General features: G+C 36.0%; 1 protein-coding gene across 3 annotated transcripts in view; it reads right to left on the reverse strand.

The window, feature by feature from the left end:
• Positions 1-17,206, reverse strand: part of LOC144374078 (mitochondrial inner membrane m-AAA protease component AFG3L1-like) — a 65,594-nt gene that overhangs the window by 25,250 nt on the left and 23,138 nt on the right. For 2 of the 3 annotated variants that reach the window (XM_078037028.1, XM_078037029.1), the window contains one exon: positions 14,589-16,986. The exons of the other annotated variant lie outside the window; for it this stretch is intronic. Coding sequence is in view for 1 of the 2 variants with exons in the window: in XM_078037029.1 (XP_077893155.1) it covers positions 16,959-16,986 (28 nt within the window). In the remaining variant the exon portion in view is untranslated. Of the gene's footprint in view, positions 1-14,588; positions 16,987-17,206 lie in introns of those variants that run through there. 3 annotated transcript variants of the gene reach the window in all.

Below are 17,206 nucleotides of genomic sequence, written 5' to 3' on the forward strand. Positions count from 1 at the left end.
GGGTCTCCCTTCATTTCCATGCAATTTCCCTTTTCTCTCCCTTTCCCTCCCATCTCATGACTCTGTTAAATGTTAGTCTTTTCTTCCTGCTCTTCCTCCTTGCTCTGTTCATGGTTGCTCTCATTATATCAAAGAAGACATTTGGTATTTGTTTTTTAGGGATTGACTAGCTTCACTAAGCATAATCTGCTCTAGTGCCATCCATTTCCCTGCAAATTCTATGATTTTGTCATTTTTTATTGCTGCATAGTACTCCATTGTGTAAAGATGCCACATTTTTTTTATCCATTCATCTATTGAAGGGCATCTGGGTTGGTTCCACAGTCTAGCTATTGTGAATTGTGCTGCTATGAACATCGATATGGCAGCATCCCTGTAGCATGCTCTTTTAAGGTCTTCAGGAAATAGTCCGAGAAGGGCAATAGCAGGGTCAAATGGTGGTTCCATTCCCAGCTTTCCCAGGAATCTCCAAACTGCTTTCCAAATTGGCCGCACCAATTTGCAGTCCCACCAGCAATGTACAAGAGTACCCTTTTCTCCACATCCTCACCAGCATTTGTTGTTGTTTGACTTCATAGTGGCTGCCAATCATACTGGAGTGAGATGGTATCTTAGGGTGGTTTTGATTTGCATTTCTCTGACTGCTAGAGATGGTGAGCATTTTTTCATGTACTTGTTGATTGATTGTATGTCCTCCTCTGAGAAGTGTCTGTTCAGATCCTTGGCCCATTTGTTGATTGGGTTATTTGTTATCTTATTGTCTAATTTTTTGAGTTCTTTGTATACTCTGGATATTAGGGCTCTATCTGAAGTGTGAGGAGTAAAAATTTGTTCCCAGGATGTAGGTTCCCTATTTACCTCTCTTATTGTTTCTCTTGCTGAGAAAAAACTTTTTAGTTTAAGTAAGTCCCATTTGTTGATTCTTGTTATTAACTCTTGTGCTATGGGTGTTCTATTAAGGAATTTGGAGCCCGACCCCACAATATGTAGATCGGAGCCAACTTTTTCTTCTATCAGACGCAGAGTCTCTGATTTGATATCAAGCTCCTTGATCCATTTAGAGTTAACTTTTGTGCATGGCGAGAGGACATTTTAATGATCTTATTGACCTTTTTGTTAGAGTAAAATTACTTGGCATAAATTAAATAAAATAAATTTGTATTTAGTTTTAAAAATGTTTCCATGTTTTTGCTAATAAGTGTTTATCATTTTTTAAAATTAAATATTATATTCTCCTTTAAAACACTCTATGAATGATATCAATTTTTAAAAGTTATACACTTTTTAATGTGTCATGTATGTGACTTGCTATGTATAGATTGTTTCCCTGCTTTCTAAATATGCCTACTGATCGTTCATGATTTGATCATTATAACATGAGTTAGAAAATATTAAGAGTTCTTAATCTTTTATTCTGACATTCCAGCTCACAGTGTGGAACTTCAGTTGTGGAATGCATCATATCTGTGTTCCCTATCCCTATATGTCTTTGTTTTGTGCTAGTGCTTTAGTCACAGGTCTTCATTGCCAGATCATCCTATTCATGCCAGGTTTTTTACTGGGCTAAAGAATTTTTTTTTGGGGGGGGGCTGTACTGGGGTTTGAACTCAGGGGCACTCAACCACTGAACCACATCCCCAGCCCTATTTTTGTATTTTATTTAGAAGTAGGGTTTTTTTCTGTCCTTTTTTTAGGGCAGGCATTTTTTTACAGCAGGTGAGCAGTGTTCATGATTTTACTTTTAAAAAAATCAGTCGTAGTTAAGTTAATATTTTCATGATGATGATAACTTATTTATAGTATTTTAATTGGAATAGGAACTCCACCATGTATCCTTAAAGAGCACCTGGATGCCATTGATCCAGAGGTGTGTATTAACCAAGTAGCCTGGGTCTGGTACAGCAATGTGGAGGTGGATGAAGAACACAAATGGAGAAAACACACCACCTTGGTTTTCGGCTTTTGAGTAGTATTTGGTGATATTAAGTGAAGCAATTAAAATAATGACCACATGTTATATACTTGAATGGTATTTTGTTATAAAATCATGTCACTGAAATTTACAGTAAGAAATGCTATGAGGTAAATTTAAATAGTAATTTATGGAAAACTTTAATCATAGTGACTGGTACCAAGTAGAAGCCCAATAAGTAGCAATTATTATCAAAGCTTTTGCTTATAAATTGGGAAATATTAAATAAGAAAAACTTAAAAATGTTATACAAGTGTTTCTTCCATTGTTAAGCTCTTGAATGTTTAGAGACACTAATTGATCTCTCCAGTGTGCTGCTGTGGATTTTGGCCATTTCTTCATTTGTGCCTCTCCCATAGGAGGAAGATGGTGGCTCCTCTTCCTGGCAGAAGAGGCATTCTTCAGTGAGCTGTTGAGGTCTTATGCAGCCAGGCAGTCCTTGTCCTTAAGACAAGATCTAGAACGTACTTTCATTAATGACTATTTGTTAACTTAAAATGACTTCTGGGCTGGGCATGGTAAGAAACACTAGGTTTGCATTTTGGGCAGAGCTGAAGGTTCCTTAGGAACTGGAACCATCTTTAAAGATGTGGAAGTCAAAATGAACATATCAGGTGATGCATTCATTCAACAAGCAGGTATGAAGCCATGAATTAAAAAGAGATAAATGTCTCTCTCTGGGACTTAGGGACCAACATTAACCATCCCATCATGAGAGTAAATACACAGTGATAATTGAAATGAAGTCTACAGTGGAGAGATTGCTGATTCCTTAAAGCAGTCTGACCTTATCACAGAAGGTAGGAAGTGTGGAATCAGGGAAGAATATTCCCACTAGTAGAAGTGGTGCATGAGACTCCTCTGGAAAGTTTGACAGTTCTTGGGGCTGGAGGGGAGGGTGGGCTGTCAGACTGAGGAAGCCAGTGGGGACCATAGTGAAATTTGGAGGCCACATTTAGGACTTTCAACCTTCTAATACCAGGAACTTAGACTGTTGAGAAACCCTACCCAAGAGTGGGTGGTACAGGGTGGCAGCAATCACAAGATGTTCTCACTGACATTTAGAAACACTCACACTGTCTGCAGAATGGGAAATGCATTGTACAGAGCAGGGGATTCTTTTGGAGAACTGAGGGGTGTTGGAGACATCCAGCTGAGAAATGGTGGAAACTTGGCAATATGTGTTATTGTTGGAGGCAGAAAAATAGATGGACATGGGAGCATGAAGAAGAAATGTTAACTCCACTGTAAGTAATTTAGGAGTGCTAGGAGTTAAGGTTGAGTGGGTAATGTTGGGACCAGGTGGTGCAAGACTCAGCCTTTTAAGTCTGATATATCCACCTAGTAAAACTTCTTTTTGTGTGTCCATCTTTACCTGTGGTTTCGCTTTCATTCATGTACTCATTCATTCATTTGTTCCTTCACTCAACTGTCTCTTTACTCAAATTGCTCACAACCTAATTAGTGTGACACTATGACAGAGACTCCATACATAGGCTCACTCTGAAGTATACCATGCTGGTGTAGAGGCAGTAATACATTTGAGAACTATAGAGGAAGGAAAACCAAGAAGATTTTTTTACTGGCTGAAGGAGAGAGGAATGGTGGAGGGGGGGGTAATTGAAAATCTTCTAGATTGTGCAGGTGGGTGGATGGTTGTCTGTTCTTTAAATACAGACTGAAAATGGGTTGAAAGGAGGTGTAGGTGGGGAAAGAAGTGGTGCATGAGGGAGGCAGACCCAATTTTGGGCATGCTAATTTTAAGTTTTATTTAAGGATATGTAGAAGGCAGTTGGAAATGCATGTTTGAACATTGTAAAGAAATCTAAAGATAGTAACTTAAAATCATTATCATGTGGTAAGAGTAAAAGATGAATGAGAATAAAATGGAGCATTAGTCTGGATTCCAGCAGGAAGCAGATGCCAATCATAAATCAAGTACTGAAAGAAATTTTGAAGGCAAGACAATTTGTAAAGATTGTGAAGATAGACAGAAACTACTAACAGAAGAGAGAAAATAAGTGTCAAGAGAAGAAAAATGCAACCATATTCACAAAATAAACATACCAGATATGAAAAACCAATACATCATCATCATTGTAAAAGACCAAAGCAAAGAAAAACGTTGTGCCTCACACAGGAGTTCTGCAGTGGGACAAGGTTTAAACAAACCAACTGTGATGAGAAAACACACTGGGACTAGCATCAGCAGAGTCATTACCACTTCTGCTCCTGGAGAGTTGGCTTCTGCTTGAAGAGGGAGAAGCTGGAGCTGTGGGTATGGCTATATATAGGTCCATCACACCTGTAGACATGTGTTCCTCAGGGAGGAACTCAGACCCTGCCAGCACTTGACTTGGTGGGCAAGGAGCCGAGGGAATACCTACCATGACTACCTTCTCTTCTACTCTGTGACTTCTGGCTTCCCACTGGCCCAACATACCATGAAGCTAGAGAATACTGAAACCCCTGGAGAAATCTGAGGACATCTTCCTGCAGCACAGGGCAGGATATAGAAGGGTGAGAAGTGGGGTGGTGGGCTTAAATGGCAGGTGGGATACAACCTGTGAATGACTGAATGAACTGAGGCAAGAAAGATCTTTGTGAAATACCAGCATTCATGAGACAAGTAGAGGAGGAGCCTGAGGAGTGAAATGCAGAAAAAAAAATTGTGGTCAGCCTGTCTCAGCCTCCAGATTATAGGTATGTGCCACCATACCCAGCTGGGTGTGCTTCTCTCTTGCCAACCTTGTGCCACTGCAGAACTCCTGTGTGAGGCACAACATTTATGTGCTTTTGTCTTTTACAATGATGATGATGTATTGATTCTTTATATCTGGAATGTTTATTTTGTGAGTATGGTTGCATTTTCTTCTCTTGACACTTATTTTCTCTCTTATGTTAGTAGTTTCTGTCCATCTTCACTGTTTGAATTTTCTCTCCTCCCATGTATCAATTTACATCATTAAATTTTCCAAAAATTCTGCACATGGGTTATGCTCTCTCTTTACTTCTTAAACTTGCTGAACATTGGATTAAAATTAAATGATTTAAGTGCTCAAACTGGATAAAGTTATCTAATTAAATAAACACCCAGATGCTTCTTTAAATATTTTGCACTGTATAAAAACAGATATAATTGCTAACTTTACACATTTTTTAAAATTTTTATATTTGATTCCAGATTAAGTAAATATATGCCCAAAATGTGTATGGCTTTATAAGCTCTCACAAGCTACTTATGCATCTGTCCAAAAGAGGTTCAAGGTGAATAGGTCGATTTTCATGTGACCACTACTTTGTTAGTCATGGCCAAGGTGATGATAGGCATACCATGTTTGGCTGAATTTTGGGAAAACATTGATTAAACACTGAATTTTGTACACCTAATATAAAGAAGTAGTTTTCATGCTTGAAATCACAAATTCCCCCAATGTGTGTTTGTTTCATATACATATATGTATGTGTATATATTTTACCTGTGTGTGTATATACACATAAATATGCTTATGAGTATGTATCTATATCTGTGTTGTATATGTGTATATGTGTGTGTGTGTGTGTGTGTGTGTGTAAAACCTGATTTGAGTTTACTTTCTTTTTTTCTTTTTTCCTCTTTTTCTTTTTGCATTAGAATGTTTCCTAGTTTTTATTGTTGTTGTTGTTATTGTTAGGAAAATTTGTTGGAAGACATGAATTTTCAGACCAGAATAGAAAATAGCTAGGACGGTCTTAGTTACTTTTAATATTAATTGAATAATATAAAAACATTTAAACTTTCTGATAGTATATTGAAAATCATACCATGTATTTATTACTTTTAACTCAAAACAGAGTTTATTTCAAACAAATTTCTGCCTCTGATATGAATTATATTCTACTGTGGAGCCAGACTTCCCCCTGTGGATGAGAAATCACCACCTTCATAATCCTTACATCTTGAGAAGTCTAATGAAATTCATTCATTTATTGAATTTACTTCTTCATGAAATATTTGCAGGTGCCTGCTGTGCCTGTGAAATGCTCTAATGTACCTTAGGAGTAAAATTAATTTGCATAATAAATCTATACAACATAATTTATTTCCCCCTAAAATAAATTCATAAGGGTTGCCTCAGAGACTTTTTGTTCTGCCAGTATTCCTCAGATGATCAAGTCTACTTGATTGATTTTTCATTCTGAAGAAAAAGTTTTAAAGCCTATGAAATACCAATTAAGATACCTGTATCTCTGAGCAGGCCCACCAAATAACAGTTAGTCAAGTTCAGTACAGCTCTGTGATATGATGTCTGCTTTTCTAACAAAGAAATAATTCTGTCCCTTCAAACTACTATGTATAGACCTGGGTTGGAGCAATTTAAACCCACTCTTCAAGGTCAATCACTACATTGTGAAGAGAAAAACTGACTATAGTGTAAGGTCCACTTTTCCTGTGTTCTGAACCTGACAGTGAGAGAACTCCAGACTCCACTGTGTGGGCTATAATTCACTCCTAATTCATTAAAAGCTTGTTAAGCATTGATACAAAGAAGGAGAGAACATCTAGTACCCTTTGGAAAAGTTAAGCTGACAAGGATATTTTTGCCTGTTTTAGAGATTTTCAAATGTTAATTAATCAATGGCATGTCTGGGCTCTAGTCCTGAACTAATTTCACTTTCCTCTTTCTGGATCCAGGTATGTCCCCCACCCACCTGCGCTTGAACCCCTAAGATTTTCTTCAACCCTTGAGCCCCCTAATGTTCCACTCAGTGTACATCTGGGAGAAATGCTGGAATCTGGAGCTGTGGCTCATTCTAAAACCCAGCAAGCCCCTGAGGGTGTAGAGTGCAGAGCCCTCCCTCATCACATTGCTGTACATGCAGCCATCTCCATCCTGGAAGGATGTTAAGAGCAGAGTGGCTAGGAAGAGCACCATGTTAATCTAACATAGTGTGCAGGTGGTGACTGTCAAGGAAGCAGTGGAAGGGAGAAGAAAAAGTTGAGAAACTCAGATTCAAAATCCCCTCTGATGTAGTAATGACCGGCTCAGTCACACTATAGCAGTTTTCTTATCTCCTGATAAAGACCTGAAGCATCTTGTGATTTGCTGATAACTTCTAAGGGGCACCTAGACAGCCATTCTGTGCTCTTGATGATCTGGTGTGATAGGTCTAAAACTCATTAATATTTGCATTTATATTGAACTGTGTTGTTCCTTTCCTTAAGTCATCTGTCTTCACTTTGACTAATCTTTCCAAATTAGAAGCTAGTGAAGCTGCTACTCCTTGTCATGTGAAAAGTAAATGACAAGCAGAGTGGCTGTTGTGAAGTGAGGTTAATTGGGCTTACAGTGGCCCCAAGATCTCTCATTTATAAGTTGCATGCCAGTACATCTATTCATTGATGTTGAAAAGCTACTTTTGCTGTTCATTTTATAAAAATGTGGTGCAAAAAAAGAAAGACAAATGAATTTGTGGAAACCAATTATGGTATCATTTAGTAATTTAAAGGTATGATTGAGTTTTCTTTGGTACTTCAAAATTGAAAGTAAATAAATTTACTCAAAAGCATTTTATATCTAAAGATCATAACATGCAAATATTGCTTTCATAGGCACTTAAATTTTTCAATATCTGTGCTTTCCATAATGGTTTTCTTGGTCCTTTCAGTAATTAGTCATTTATTGATCTCTGTTCCCTTCATTATTCATATCCCCTCACTTCTGATATCATATCTCCATCTTAACTTCATCCTCTAAATCTCCAGCCATAACTTCACATTGTGTTTATTCAGCCCAATGTTGTCTCCATCTCTCACTGTTTTCCTGGCTGTCCACTCCACTTCTCCATCAATACCCTAAATAATCATCAGTTGGAGACTTTCAAGAACACTATTTATACAATGTAAGAGGGTATATTCTTATATTAGGTATTTTGTTCTTTTTCTACGTTATGAAAGATCTACCTATTTTTTTTTCTGTTATCTCAGCAATTTTCAGTTACCCAAATTGGGAAACACACAGGCCACCTAATTCTCCTGCTTCAGCTCTAACCAAATCCTTTAATCAGTCATGCAGCCTCATCAATTATGTTCTTAAATACTTCATATATTCACCTTTTTCTTGAAGATACCTCCATTGTCCTAGTATGGGCACTTCTCATTTCTTGCCTAGCTAAATGTTATTGATCCTTAATTAAGTCATAGATTTCCAGACTTTCCAACCCTCCCCGTCCTCCTATATAAAAACTGTCTTTGAGCATCACAATCTGAAGAAATTTATGCCCTGTTTGAAATTCTTGAGGGTTTCCTATAGTTGCACTTTTGCTGTGATGCCCAGACACTGCTGTACCCTCATCTCTAAACAAGTCCCCAGGCAGTGTTGCAGTCTCATCCTCCATGTCCTTGTATACCCTGGCTCCTCTGCCAGGAAGGCTTTTCCTTGCCTTGTATGTTTTGGTACCTGCTATTCCACTTTCCCAACTCAAGATTAAAGCATTATCTCTGAAATAATTCCCAGCTATTCAGAAGTACAATTATTTTTCTGCCCTTCAATATTCCAAGAACATTTTGTGCACAGCTCCTCTAATATGTCACATCTGTTGATATGATAACCCTGTTTATTTCCTCAGATAGATAATGACTGCCTTAAGAACTGAAACTCTCTTATGTATCTCCCTCTTCTCAGGAATGGCACATTCAGTTCAGTTTAGTAACTGTTTATTGAGCACCTGTACATGTTCAATACTAAGGACTTACAACACATCCATGAATGAAATTATCATATAAATTCCCTACCTATGGGAATTTATATGATAACATATAATATTCACTTGGTATTGAAAGAGGGAGGAGGAGAGACAGAATGGAGAAAGCAAAGAGGGAAGGAATTGAGATTAAATTGTGGGATTCAAGGTTCTTTGAAAAGAAACAATAGTGGGAATTCTGGTGGGGAATTTGAGATTTCCAAATCATGGATTCAAAGTAGAGGAAGTGTACCCCTTGAGTCTCTGTAGACGGAAGCCTTTTGTTCATTGGCTTCCTGACTTTATTACAGTATCCCCCTTCCCTTCCACTTCATTTATGTTCAATAAAACCTGAGGTAAAAAATATTATATGCAGTTATATGATTTTTAACTAATTAAAAAAACAACCAAGGGGCTGTGGTTTGGGCTCAACATTAGAATGCTTGCCTACCATGTGTGAGGTGCTGTTAGATCTTCAGCATCATCTAAAAATAAATAAATAAAATAAAGGTATTGTGTCCAACTATAGCTAAAAATATATTTAAAGTAAATAAAGTTAAAAAACCTACCAAAAATCTAGTTATTAATAGTAATGCCCAGTGCTTTACAGTGTGATAAAATGTTTTCTCCAATGCTTCCAGGAGTATTGTCACTTGATGTGATCTCCAGAAAACACTGAATAAAGATGTGAATGAATGCCTGTGTTTATAGCTTCTCCTTGAAATTAATAGCTGTTAACTAATAGACTAGGCATTTGGAAGTTGCCTGTTTCTTTCTGGTAAGCTCCTTTACTTTTAAAATTGCACTCAGTGTTTTCTGTACCTTATAGAGTGTCCTATTGGCAGCAAATTCTACCATGTATATATCAATTTAAAATAAAAAATATAGATTTTGTTTCTGACTCAAATTTGAACCTTTGATTTTCCTGGAAATAATTTTATGACATTTTTATTTGCATATATCCATAATGTGATATTTTGTACTGTCAAGAAAATAAATAATCATTGTTAATATATACACAGTTTCTTTGTCCATTAATCTATTGAAAGGCATCTAGGTTGATTCCACAGTTTAGCTTTTATGAACTGTGCAGCTATAAACATTGAAGTGGCAGCATCACTGTAGTATGCCATTTTTAATCCTTTTGGTATAGATAAGGACTACGTAGGATAGCTGGGTTAAATGGTGGTTCCAATCTAAGTTTTCTAAGAAACATCTATACTGCTTTTCAGAGTGGTTGTACCAATTTGCTGTCCAACCAGCAATGTAAAATTGTGCCTTTCCCCTTACATCCTTTCCAATACTTATTGTTCCTGATCTTGATAACTACCATTCTGACTGGTGTGAGATGAAATCTTAGATTAGTTTTGATTTGCATTTCTCTAATTATTAGATATGTAGAAATTTTTTATGTATTTATTTATTGTGTATCTTTTTCTGAGAAGTATCTGTTAAGCTCCTTAGCCCACGTATTGATTTGATTTTTTTTTGGTGTTTTTTGTATCCCTTGTATATCCTAGAGATTAGTGCTCTAAATGATGTGCATGTGGCAAAAATTTGCTCCCCAAAATAGGTTCTCTTTACCTCATTGATCATTTCTTTTGATAATAAGAAGCTTTTTTTTTTAGTTTGAGTGCATCCCATTTATTGATTTTTTATTTTATTTCTTGTGCTTTAGGAGTCTTATTAAGGAAGTAAGTGCCTAATCTGACATGATGAAGATTTGGGCCTGCTTTTTACTCTATTAGGTGCAGGGTCTGTGGTCTAATTCCTATGTCTTTAACCCATTTTGAGTTGAATTTTGTGCATGGTGAGAGATAGGGGTTGAATTTCATTTTGCTACACATGGGTTTTTGGTTTTCCTGGCACCATTTATTGAAGATGGTATCTTTTCTCCAATGTATGTTTTTGGCAGCTTTGTATAATATGAAATAACTATATTTATGTGGGTTTGTCTCTGTGTCTTCAATTCTGTGCCATTGTTCTACATGTCTATTTTGTTGCCAATACCATACTGTTTTTGTTATTTCAGGTTTGTAGTATAGTTTATGGTCTGGTATTGTGATGCCCCCTGCTTTATTTTTCTTGCTAAGGATTGTGTTAGCTATTCTGGATCTAATTTTTCCAGATGAATTTCATGATTGCTTTTTCTATTTCTATCAGTAACGATGTTGGGATTTTAATTGGAATCACATTGAATCTGTATAGACCTTTGGGTAGTATGACAATTTTGATAGTTCTGCCTATATATCTTTACATCTCTAAGGTTTTCTTCTAATTCTTTCTTTAGTTCTGTAGTTTTCATTGTAGAAGTGTTTCACCTCTTTTGTTAAGTTAGTTCCCAAGTTTTTTTTTAAATGATGCATAATGGGGGATATGCAGGGGAAAATGGAGGAACTTTAATTGGGCCAAGGGGAGGGGGGGAAAAGGGAGTGTGCGTGGGGCTAGAAAAGATGGTGGAATGAGATGAACATCATTACACTATGTAGATGTATGACTGCACATGTGATGGGACCCTATATCCTGTACAAGGAGAGAAATGAAAAGTTGTGCTCCATTTATGTACAGTGAATCAAAACATTTTCTGCTGTTATGTATAACTGATTAGAACTAATAAAAATAAATTTCAAAAAATAAACATTGTTAGGGTGATTAGATTACTATTTTAAGGAATAATGATGTGGCATTTTGTATATATAAGTTTGGAAGATACTGAAAATAATAATTACATGAAAAATGAATTTTTATCTCTGTGCACATGTGAATTAAAGAGAATATAAGAAGAAAAGTAAGAGAAATTATGACTCTTAAGCTTCATACTTTAAAAGGTAATAAGGTTTGCTTGGGGTGTTTTTCCTGAAGTTTTCCAGCACATGTTAAACACAAATTATAAAGATATCTTTTGAGCTTGTCAATCATTTGACCTGATGAGTCCAAGAGACACCAGAAAATTTGAATTTGTGGTAACAATAAAAAGTTTGTCCAAAGTGTTGCAAAGTAGGACTGCAGGCTATACTTCTGCTTTCCTCACAGGAGACAGAGCTGTGTGTCCTGTATTGCTCTCACTAGACCATTACCAACCTGCCCCAGCACAGTATTATATAGCTAGAGATGACACAGTTTATTGTAGTTGACTTTTTTTTCTTGTTCTGTGGGTTGAACTTCAGGGAGCTATACTGCTGAGCTCATCTCCAGTCCATTTCTATCTTCCCACATTAGCTTCCCAAGTCACTGGCATTACAGGTGGTCAACATAGACCTTACAGTTTTATTTGTTCTTTGGTATCAACTGTTTCACTGGTTCATGGGTCCTATCACTCTTCCAGAAACTGCCAGGGGATAATCACTCAACCTTATTGTGATTAAAGGTGGGAAGGCTTTATCAATTTCCTTTATGTCAATTGTGTTCAGATAATTTCTCTGTATAGTGTTCTTTTAACCTCCACCTACAAATTCTTAATATTCCAAAACCTCAATGTAATTGACAGTTACTTTTTCCAGGATAAACATATTCCTTTTGGCAGCAATTTGGACTTATATCTTTGTGCCTTGTTCTTTTTCCCAGCAAATTAAATTTCTCAAAATATAATTCTGAAATGAGTGTTTCTGTTACACCATCTTTATCAGAACTTTTTTCTCTACCCATTTTTTTTAACTTTATCATTAAGGATGATCCCAAGAAAGTGACCTCTCATGTAATTTCCAATTCTAGGCCAACACAAAGACACACAGGGCACATTTTATCTGACCATTGCTCACTCTAGAACTCTCCAAATAAACAAATGACACCACACTGTTTACAATGTAAATTTGGACACTATTTTTGTGTTTCTTTCAGGGTTTTGAATCTCCTCCTTTCAAGGTATTGTTAAACTTGGGGGTTGTGGTTGCTGACAGCTTTCTCATAGGGCCTGAGCACACCATTGAAGTGAGGAGGAGGAAGCTGCAGAATGGATGTGAAGGGCCAAAGTGTTCATCAAGACAACACAGGGTGTCTGAATATGAGATCTGAAAATAGATGTCAAGGTTCCAGAGATCTGCTAGATGGTACTAATCCAGAAACTGTCTTCTCTGGATTTAATATAACAACAAGAGCAGTTTTGAATTGAACTTTGGACTGTTTATTGGATCCACAAATTCAAATTTGCTCTTGTCTCTTGGACTCATTAGGTCAAATGATTGACAGGCTAAAGAGATATCTTTATAATTCATGTGTTTAAAATGTGTTAGAAAACTTCAGGAAAAAATCTCTAAAGCAAAGCTTATTACTTTTAACATATGAAGCTTAAGAGTCAAAATTTATCTTACTTTCCTTCTTATATGCTCATGAGCATACATGATTATATAAAAATTTCAAGGCCTTATTACATCTCCAATGTGCATCTCTTACTGGGAAACTCTGATGTTTACTGGTATTCAAGCTATAGGGATCACAATAGTAAAGGTCACATAGGCATTAAAGCTAATTAATGACCTCCTGCTCACTGTGTTTCTCCTTCAGCCTTAATCACATTAAATTTTAAAATATCACAAAATTTTCTAATGTTCTAATCTAAGTGATCTTTCATTTTGTTATATTTTTAAGTGCATTTACATTTATTTCCCCCTTCTGTGTTTTCTTAATAGTTAAGATTTACACTCTGAATCCATAACTAAGGCACTGAGAGGAAAACCTTACACTTTATCTAAAAGGCATATTCAAGTAAAACTAGCAGAGTATATAATTTCAAAACCATATACAATTGAAAATGGAATTACACTTTAGCAAATAACTCCTAAAGAACAAAATTCTGCTTCAAGTTGGCAAAGCCAAATCGAGCATGGGTGTGTCCATTTGACATCTTTCTGCTTTATCTTGGTGGAGAGAAAATGGAGGAGTTCCTATATTTGATTTTGATCATGGCACCTAATATCTCCTCATTGATTTTCTTTGTGACACAACATCACAGCGAATGCCAAGATTATTACAAACAATAGAACCATCGTGTCAGCATTGATGAGATTTGGAAAACTTTCAGAGAAGAAAAATTCAATCTGTTAAGAGATATGTTTACTCATATGAAGACAGGAATCCATTGTAGATACACTGAGTCTTTCTGCTCAAGCATGCAACCTAAGAAAAATATAATTATTTTTCAGTATGCTCTTTCTCCATAGTGATGTGCTTCTGAAACTGACTTCAGAATTCTTCATATTGCATCAGTAAAATGTTCCCAAATGTGGATTACACATTAAAAAATAGAAAACAAAATCAAGACATATTAGGGACTCTGGAATAAAGCACGTTACATGAGGAACTGAGGTGTGTTCTCAGCTGTAATGTCCTTCATGGTCATACTGCAGGGACCCTCTCATAAATAGATATCTAAGTTGGGCCTGGATTCCTAGCTGATTTCTGCAATAGCTGTGGCAGTGTCTCCAACATATTGAGTGTCAATATATCCAGGCTCAGCTGAGTCATGGCAGAAAAGGTACCCTATAACCTAGATTGGTCAGAGATTCCACTGTTCCTATAGGTCTGGTCACTAAAAATGCAATTTTGAAAAATGGTCTTGAGGTATGCATTAGACTGAACATCTGGATTACCCAATAAGGTCAGTTCTAAATAGTAACTCTCTCCTCACACCTGTGTCCAAATAACTGTTCTGACAATCTTAATAATAACACTCATATTTCATAGATTTTGTAGTTCATCACTCCTAGGAAGCTGGAGTTGAGGAAAGAGAAGTAATGTAAAAATTTGGGGTACTTATGAAGACAGTAATCGAGGGGGAGAGAGTATGGGGTACAGTGGTCAGTTCTTTGTACTGCTGGTATATGGTTCTGGATCTTGGACACTGGAAACTGCAATGATGAAGGCCACAATTGAAATAGAGTCAAAGGAGAAGAAAAACTGGGCTCATTGAACAATTTTAATTATTTGGTAGTTTTTTTTACAATAATGGAGAATGCAACCAATCAATAGGCTACTAAAAATTCATCTCTAGGGCTGGTTTTGTGGCTCAGAGGTAGAGCACTCACTTAGCATGAGCAAGGCCTTGGTTTTGATACTCAGCACCACATAAAAATAAACAAAATAAAGGTATTGTGTACAACTAAAAAATAAATGTTTAAAAATATTGATCTATAAATGGTACAGATTAGTGAAGCTCCTTTGAATTCAAGCCTCCCCAGCTTATCATGGTCTGTAATAGTTATTGCATGTTATTACAGCCTAGGGCCTTCCTTGAAACTGAGTGGTATGGACTAGCCACGTATAAAATACAGGGTCGGACCGTCTGTTCCAGAAAGTTACAACAGGACCTACAGACAGTCAACTTGCCTTTTATCAAGTTGTGGAATCAGGTTAGCAAATTTAAGGAAATAGTATGTAAATATCAGGAATAATTTCTCTATTGGGACAGGAATTTAGAGGCATATCCAGTTATGTTTAGACATAAGCAAAAAATGTAGAAGGTTGTTTCTGGAAATAAATCACACAGAAAAGAAAAATAGAAACAAAAGTCCAGAAGAGGCAAGAGGGAAACTAAGCTCAGGTCTTGGACAACATGCATATTCTCTGCTGAAAAGAACAATTAGGATTACGGATGGGCCTGATTTAATATTCCCATGTTAAACTTCTCCATTTGTTAAAATGATGTTTGCTCAGATCTCTAAGTGAAGGTATTCTTGTCTCATAATAAATACTCAGTATTTATTGAATGAATTATATTTGTGAGAGAACAAGTCTTAATTCTCTGTAGCTCTTCAATTAACAAATCCATCCTTTATAATAGAACAAAAATGGTTTTCAACTGTCAACTCTATTTAATTATTTTTTAAATCTTTGTCTGGAAACTTGTGTTTAGTTCAAATATATTATTGTTAAACTCTGTAAAAAGTTTCATGGTTAAACTCATTGGGGTGAGGGTATTTACTCTTGGTAAGGTAGACAAGATCTTCACTGGTGTTTTTCTTTTTCAGTGTTTTAATGCCAGACCCATTTCACATTGACAGTAAATTCATAAACCAGCAGATTGAGGATAGATATGAAAGTAAGCAAAACTCTGATTCTCCTGATGGAGATTATTAGCTGGTGGAAAGGTCTGAAAATATGGCATTCTATTTTAAGTACACTTCATCATTAGCTGATGGATAGATCTGAAATGAGAAAAAAGTGAAGGACCTTTTGCAGTTGGGAAGACTATTAGAGATGTTGGTTCTGACTGAGTTAAGCAAAAATAAGACAAAACAAAATTTCAAAGCCTAACACATCACTCCCTAAAAGAAGCTAGTCTTCATGTTCTTCTGTGCCATTCCAAGTACACTTTTAGATGATTATATCTTTCATCAATATATGTACCATGATGTATTAAAATCTCTTATGCCTTAAAATATTCAGAGGGCAAGACGATGTTCTCATTGCTTTATTTCTCATTGAGATCATCCAGTATTTCTCTACATTTGTCCAAAAATAAATCTATAAATAAAGGATGTAATCTTACCTTTTTCATCCCGTATGCTAGTAATTTGAGTTCTCTCTCTTATTCTCTTCGCTAGCATGGCTAAGGGTCTGTCAATTTTATTTATTTTTTCAAAGAACCAACTTTTAGTTTTGTCAATTTTTTCAATTGTTTCTTTTGTTTCGATTTCATTAATTTCAGCTCTGATTTTAATTATTTCTTGCCTTCTACTTCTTTTGCTGTTGTTTTGCTCTTCTTTTTCTAGGATTTTGAGATGAAGTATGAGATCATTTATTTGTTGTTTTTTTCTTTTTTTAAGGAATGAACTCCAAGCAATGACTTTTCCTCTTAGAACTGCTTTCAATGTGTCCCATAGATTTCGATATGTTGTGTTTTCATTTAACTCTAAGAAGTTTTTAATTTCCTCCTTGATGTCTTCTAAAACCCATTGATCATTCAGTAACCTATTGTTCATTCTCCAAGTGATGCATGATTTTTCCTTCCTTCTTTTATGGTTGATTTTCAGTTTCATTCCATTATAATCAGATAAGATGCATGGTATTATCTCTACTCCTTTATATTGTCTAAGAGTTGCCCTGTGACATAATATATGATCTCTTTTTGAGAAGGATCCATGTGCTGCTGAGAAAAAAGGGTAACTGCTTGATGTTGGGTGGTATATTCTATATATGTCAATTAAGTCTAGGTTGTTAATTGTGTTATTGAGTTCTATAGTTTCCTTATTCAACTTTTGTTTGGAAGATCTGTCCAGTGGTGAGAGAGGTGTGTTGAAGTCTCCCATGATTATTGTATGGTGGTCTATTAGACTCTTGAACTTGAGAAGAGTTTGCTTGAAAAGGAAAGATCACAACAGACACTTCAGAAATACAGAAGATAATCAGAAATTATTTTGAATCCTTATACTCCAATAAAATAGAAGATAGTGAAGGCATTGATAAATTTCTTAAGTCATATAATCTGCCCAGATTGAGTCAGGAGGATATAGACAACCTAAACAGACCAATATCAATTGAGGAAATAGAAGAAACCATCAAAAGATTACCATCTAA

The sequence above is a fragment of the Ictidomys tridecemlineatus genome, unplaced genomic scaffold (genome assembly GCF_052094955.1).
Source record: "Ictidomys tridecemlineatus isolate mIctTri1 unplaced genomic scaffold, mIctTri1.hap1 Scaffold_57, whole genome shotgun sequence".
Classification (NCBI taxonomy): domain Eukaryota; kingdom Metazoa; phylum Chordata; class Mammalia; order Rodentia; family Sciuridae; genus Ictidomys; species Ictidomys tridecemlineatus.